Source organism: Oryzias latipes, chromosome 13 (assembly GCF_053564925.1).
Source record: "Oryzias latipes strain Hd-rR chromosome 13, Olatipes_Hd-rR_3.1".
In the NCBI taxonomy this organism is placed as follows: Eukaryota; Metazoa; Chordata; class Actinopteri; order Beloniformes; family Adrianichthyidae; genus Oryzias; species Oryzias latipes.
The window spans coordinates 33,642,097-33,649,202 of NC_136249.1; the positions used below are offsets into that span (position 1 = coordinate 33,642,097).

General features: G+C 40.3%; 1 protein-coding gene across 2 annotated transcripts in view; it reads left to right on the forward strand.

Annotated features, from left to right (window-relative positions):
- ppp1r13l (protein phosphatase 1, regulatory subunit 13 like) overlaps nt 1-4,803 on the forward strand; it is a 27,100-nt gene extending 22,297 nt beyond the window's left edge. For both annotated transcript variants that reach the window (XM_004075476.5, XM_011482206.4), the window contains exons 10-13: nt 414-547; nt 635-801; nt 2,461-2,654; nt 3,917-4,803. In XM_004075476.5, the coding sequence (XP_004075524.1) occupies nt 414-547; nt 635-801; nt 2,461-2,654; nt 3,917-3,952 (531 nt within the window). In that variant the 3' untranslated portion in view covers nt 3,953-4,803. The remainder of the gene's footprint in view (nt 1-413; nt 548-634; nt 802-2,460; nt 2,655-3,916) is intronic.
- The last annotated feature ends 2,303 nt before the right edge of the window (nt 4,804-7,106 follow it).

Here is a 7,106-nt window from a genome sequence, read left to right on the forward strand (position 1 = left end):
TTGATTAAAGTAAAAAAAGAAATGAGTGCAATAAGTACAAATGACTCATTGTAGAACAAAATATGGACAAAAATGAGGATTTCCAAACTGAAAGCCGTTTTTTAAACTTTAAATTAAAATCCATCAATTTGAGTCTTAAATCAAGCTTTTCTATTTTTTTTAGTTTGGAGCTAAAAGATTTGGCCTTCTTTTAATGATAATATCATTATTTCCATGTCCTAGCTCTTAATGAGACAAAAACACTTCTCTGTGCTGATTTCAGAGAAAAGCTTGGAAAGGGGCGGAGCAAAAACGACTTAAAATCACTTCCTGGAAAAGTATCTTGAATGTCTGAAAAAAGGGGTTTTGAATCAAACCGTTGCCGTGGAAGAACTTTGCTTTCAGCTCTAACTCTGTTCAACCGTCCTCCACAGATGACCGATCCCAGCCAGCCCAACGATGAAGGCATCACGGGGCTGCATAACGCCATCTGCGGGGGGCACTACAACGTGGTGGACTTCCTGGTTCGCATTGGGGCCAACGTCAGCGCCCCGGACAGTCATGGCTGGTAAAGACCCACTCATCCTTTGGCTGCTTCTGAATCCACCTCGTCTGCTCTGATGTCATGGCGCCGTAACCTTCCCGTGTACCGCAGGACTCCTCTGCACTGCGCCGCCTCCTGCAACGACCTCCACCTGTGTGAGTTCTTGGTGAGGAACGGAGCCGCCGTCATGGCCGTGACGGAGCGCGACAACGCCACCGCCGCGCAGAAGTGCGACCCGTACACTGTGGGGTTCGAGGAGTGCGAGAGCTTCCTGAAAGGTGAGGTGGCTCCTCCCACACACTCGTTCACGCCCTGTTTTACGGTCGCAAAGGAGTGAGGGACGATGCTTCACATCTCTGATGCGTCACCCTCTGGAATGTACAGCAAGACGTGCTTGAAGAAACACCTGCTCAAAGAACACATTTATGAAAACACTGCGAGACACAAACCAGAATCAGGAATCAACGTCAGAAATATTATTTGAACCAAACTGAATGCAATGTTCCTTCATGTATCGCAGGAGTTTTGTTCTAAAAAATAGCCAATGATAGTTGAAATCTTGTTTATCTCTCATTAAAGTCTAAAAGTCCAAAACTTCATAGAAAAATAAGTCCAGACTTATAGAATGAAAACAAAGATCTGATCGCGATCAAAGATTTATGTAAATTTGGCAAACTGAAATTATTCTGTACTGGAGCTTGATTGATAATGGCCTACAGCCAATCACTATGCAGAACACATGCAAAACTGCATTTAAGAAAAAAGTGTTAAAGACGTTGAGACCGTGAAGGTTGAGCCCCGTTACAGCGATGGATAACTGTGCCTTGACCTTTTATCATAGGGATCAGTGGAAAAGTTTTCCCTTTTGAAATCCGCCTCCAGTGGTCATTTGTGGAACTGCAGTGTTTGGTTACTCTGGTGTGGGCTTTGAAGGGCCTATAGCTTGCAAAATGAGCGTTTTAGTGTTTCATAACATTCCTTCCTCACGGAAAACAACCCCAAAGCGGTATTTTGATCCCGCATTTATGAGCATTCCTCTAAACACCTGCTCCTTGAGCGCCAGCCCCTTCAAACCCACGAAAATGAGTAGGTCCTCACATTGTGACATCACAAAGTGAGGAACCGCCCTCTTCAGGAAGAGTCTGCGCTGCCAGCCCCGCCCCCAGGCTAACACACACACCCACTTTCTCCATAGAGCTAGCGGTGATCGGCCTTCTTTTTCTTTGGACAATGACCATCTTTGCAAAAGTTCGGATGTTGTTTGTTTTCGTGGGCGAAACGCACAACCGCTGCTGAGGCCGACTCTAGGTTGACTTCATGAAATGGGCGACACGCACGTGAAAAGAAAGGCGGGGCGTCCGGTTAAGAGAATAAGCTCCCAAAAGAAAGTCATATTCTATTTTAAAAAATTAGTCCTTTAGTGTTTGATCATATACATGGATATAGTTTACTCTCAAAAGGCTTCAGTAAGGAAGGATATGGGCCATTTAAGAGCTTATACAAGTGGTCTAGTTTGGTTTCAAAAGTAAAAACCTTTTTTTTCCCTCCCGTTTCGAGTTGTTGTTCTTAAAAACAGACAAATGTGTAGATTTTCTTGAAAAAAACTAAACACGTATTTGTCTTTTTTTAAAGGTGTTGTTGACATTAAATTGTTTTAAATTATTTATTTTAATAAAAAATAAATGAAAAACAGCTGAGATTTATTAGTCCAATTAAGTTTCCAACATCTTCAACATCAGCTTTCTTTCTCAATTGTGCGTTTTTTTTATTCTCTGTAAACAAACAGAGGGCAGAATTTGAATGCAAATTTTGATGTGCAAAAATGCAACTTACAACACAAAACAATGATTAACTTCAGAAAGAAAAGAGTTTACACCTTTTAGCCTGAAAGTTTGGTTTGAGAATAATTGATTTGCTTCCTGTCTCCTGGCTGCCAGGTGTGGAGGAGGCCATGGGGGTGGAGAACAGTGGGGTGCTCTACGCCCTGTGGAGCTATCCTGCTCAGGCGGCCGATGAGCTGAGCTTCAAGGAGGGAGACATGGTGACCATCCTGCACAAACCCGAGGGCTCTGACTGGTGGTGGGCTTCGCTGTGCGGCAGGGAGGGCTTTGTTCCCAACAACTACTTTGGGGTAAGACATCAAAGCGGCGGAACATCACAGACGTTCTGGAGACGGCAGCGGTTCTCCCTCTGTGCAGAAGTGCACTTCTTAGCTGCGGATGAATTCCAACTTCAGAAGTAACATAAATGCAAAACTGCAGCAAGAAGAACAAAGTCCAGGGTTCAAAATAGAGGTGTGTGCAGTTAAAACTGCATTCAGGTTTTAATCAAGCGGTTCTTCTTTCCTTCTTCTGCCAACTAAAACCTGAACAGGAAACGGTTTGTGGTTGTTAGAAAGGTCGGCATAGATGATTGCTAAGGCTATAGGCGTTCCAAAAAGGGGCGGGGCGAAGAGTAGTACACATGAAAACACAACAAATCTGCAGCATTTTAAACAGGAGTAAGTGAAGACGCACTAGTTAGCCCTTTAACACCAGAGCTTTAGCACCAGTATTTACATTTTTTCAACTAACTTTTCGACCGTTTATGCAATTCCCGGAATTGGAAGCAGCAGATTTTTTTTAATTTGTGTAAACTTTTCACTACACAATAAAAAAAAAATTCCCCAGCTTCAGAATCCGTTGATTTATTGCGTAAATGGTTGAAGAGTTACGATATTTCAAAGAACGTCGACACTGGAGCTAAAGCTCAGGTGTTAAAAGTTTAAACTGGCCAGGAGTCTGCTGAAAAACCAGGTGAGTGTGAGTGTCCCTCCTGTTTGTCACGAATAACGAGTAGACCGGTGTGAAAGTCGAGTGAATCACTTTATTGAGCAAACAGATGAGAGTTGAAAGCCTCTTGTAATAATAATAATGATGCATTGGATTTAGCTGCGCTTTTCCAGACGCTCAAAGCGCTTACAGTCCATTAATCATTCGCCCCTCATTCATACTTGGTGACGGTAAGCTACGATATTAATTGCTCACCATTGATATGGTAATTGCCCCATTACCATTGCTTGCTTGTTCATTCCCCCCGAGAATCAGTCCATGGAATCCTGCATGGCAATCCTTCACCTTACCAACCGAGCTACCGAGCCGCCTTGTGTTGGACATATTTTACTTACTGTTACACACTAGGTGTGTATTTAAATAAACCCTTTTTATAATTAAGGCTAAACTTTATTCATCTTACTTATATTTGCAACAGTTTTTTGTTGGACCCGATGGTTTTCAAACAAGCTTCAACCCGGAAGTCACCAAACTTTCCTTTGTGTCTTTATTGAAACACGGACAAAAACAGATTTTGAGTTGAATTCATGAGAATACAATGACTTTTCTTTTTCTTTTTCAGCTTTTCCCAAAGGTTCGACCCAAATCTCTCTGTTAGGATGATGGGAAACTGAAGTACGGCTGCAATGATATTTGAATTGACTCTGAAAGAGGAAAGTTTGATATTCATGTGGCCTTTTTGGACAAGGTCACATCGTTTTCCCAGATGTCCCGGCTCTGCAGGGAACTGCACAAGTTAAAGCCGCAATTCTACCTTTAGACTGTTTTCAGATCATTCCTCAATGGTTTTTGACTAGTTTGTGATTGGTTTGGGACTATTGTGTGACTGGTGTGTGATTGGATTGTGACTGAATTGTGACTGGATTGGGACTGTTGTGTGACTGGTGTATGACTGTTGTGTGACTGGTGTAGGACTGTTGTGGGGCAGATTTGGGACTGGTGTGTGAGTGGTTTGTGATTGTATGAATGTACAGTCAGGGTGACTGTCAACAATTCCACACAAACAAATTGCCCTGTAATTATTGGAGCTTTTCCTTTTCTGTATGTTTGTGCACAGATGTTTCCAGCAGACACTAGTTTTGCATATATTAGCTCAAGCTAACCACAGCTACTAAGAGTTACATTAAAACAGAGCATCATCTGCATAACTTTATTGCAAAAAGTGATTTTACAGTTTGTGTGGTTCCTCTTCCTTTAGTGTTATTTTTTTTAGGAGAAAGGCACAAGTGTTTAGCTTGTTTCTGATTGTTCGTGGGTTTTGTAATCATCCTAAGGAGGAACTTTCTGTTACAGAAGTTTGTTTTTGTTGGATGTGCGTTTGTAAAAATACAGATGGTTATGTTGGGTGTTTTTTTTTTTTCCTCCTTTGCTGCTCTTAACTGCTGCACATTAACCTTTGTTTGAGGGTGTCACAGTGTTGATATACCTAATAAATAATTGGAAATTAAACACTTTGGGGTTTTTTTGTCTTGTATTTGTTAATTTAGATCTATTCGTTGTTAAACAAGTTACCAGCAGATGGCGCTGAGCGTCCAGGCCAAACCTTAGTTACATGAAAGCTGTGATTTGATGGGTTTAAGGTTCAAATTATGTTTTCTTAGTAAATTATATTAAATCTCATTAAATCATTTTTATTCAAATAAAAAAAAAATAGGCAACTATTTAATGACTTTTAGATTTATTTACTGCACGTATTCTTCCCTGCAGTGAACCGGGTCACAGTTCTTCAGGTCTGGACAATCGTGGAAGAATGTTTATTGGAGTTAAGAACTCAGATTTTATAAACCTTTAGATAAGAAAGAAATCTTCTGAAATCAATTCCCTGCATTTTTTTTTATCCACATCCCTTCACAGTTTTTACATTCTGGAGGCCCCACTGGGTCAAATTTGGCCAATTTTTCATTCACTAATTTTTCTTTTTGCTCTTATTTGCTGATTCCCAGATAAATACAGAGGGATATTTTTTTGCCACCTCATTGCACACAAAACTTTCTAAGTTGAAAATGAAAATATTAAATATTTACTTTCAAAGGTTTTTTCCTCTCATTTTTTGTTGTTGTAGTTGCTTTCAAATAATATGTTTGCGTTTGCAACACAAATGTTTTCGCGTCTCGCTTTTGTATGGGCCGATATTTATGCCACCACAAAACTTTCTAAGAAAGCAGGAAAAAAAGGGGAAAGCAAATCAAAAGTATTAGAAAGCAAAGATTTAATATGTTCATTTGCAACATGGTGGCATTAAAATCACTCCATAGAAGAAAAAATTAAATTTAACTTTAAATTAAATTAACTTTAAAAGCCCAGAAGAAATTTGTTCTTGGGTTCTCCAGGGTTTAGTTCTTACGGGTTCATATCATGGATCCAAAATGATATGAACTCTTAATGTGAACTTTAAGTCTAGTCGCTACAGAAAAGAAAGAAACCCTATAATTATTTAAAATGTCAGGTTACTTTAGTCAGAGAATTGTCATAAATGATGAATTTCAAGTTTCATTTGATTCTCAGAAGATGAGAAATCATGAAAAGGGGGTAAAGTAGAATCCCTTCTTCAGTTTCTTTATGTTTTTTCCTGTAATAAAATAGTTAAATGTTCCTTTGACCACATTTGAACCCATCTGATTGTCAGAGCTGAGGTCAATCCAGCTCACTGCAGTTCCTGCAGAAGCTCTGCAGAGCAGTCAGACTTCATTTCAGTGAGTGGGAGTTTCATTTGAACCTGTTCCTGTGCGCCACACGGCCTCCGCCTGTTACCACAAATGTCGTCTCCTTGGACCCATTTGGCGGCGAGCTTTCAGTCAAAGTGGAGGCCCTCTTTCCCCGCTCCTGCAGAATGCAGCTCCGCTGTGAGAATTGTGTCTGCAGCAGAGCAGAGCTGTGGTTCAGTTCAAGCAGAACTCATTTGTTGCCTCATTGAAACCCCATTACAAAAGCTGGAGGGAGCAAAATGAAGTGCTGTCGTCGAGCTCTGCAGAAAAGGCGCTGGGGTCAAAGGGACAGCACTGCCTCCTGTTTTCCATGGCCTGCAGCTCGCCTGGACGTTATTTTTATCTCATTACTCACTTTCCTCAAGTGGCTGCAGACGTGTCGGAGCTGATCAGGGTCTGACCAGCACGTTTGACTCTGCAGGACATGCTGGAGCTCGTGCACGATGCTGGAGCTCGTGCACGATGCTGCCATGAATGTCTTTTAATGTCAGTCGGAAGAAACAGTTCAGGGAAAAAAAATCCTTTTTCAGATTTTTTTTGAAAAGTCAGACAAAAGGAAAACCACAGCAAGCTTTGAGAGATTTTATATGTTCGCCGAATTGATGTATAGCAAGTGGAAAATTTTTTGGGCTAATTTTGAATTTGATTGAACTTTCATTTGTCTGCACAGGAAAAAACTCAAAAGAAAAAAAAATAGAATATAAGATGCTTTTCCCCTTGTTTATATTGGAAGAAGTCCTCTAATGGATCTTGTAGAATTTGTCTTGGTAAGATCTCCTAAAATAAATTATGTTCTGCTTTTGTCAGACAGAATGAATCTTGAAATTAGCTTTAAGCGCTTTGATGGAAGCACATTGGCTCGGTAATTGGAAGTAGTATGTCTTAAATGAGTGAATATTACTCAAAAATAGTTTACTTTCTTAAAGTATTTATAATTTTTCCCAATTAAATCATTCTATTTCAAGCATTATAACAATCAAATTATCCTTATTTCTTAAGGGAGAACTAGAATTACACATTTGACGAAAAGTTAGTCTTAAAAACGGC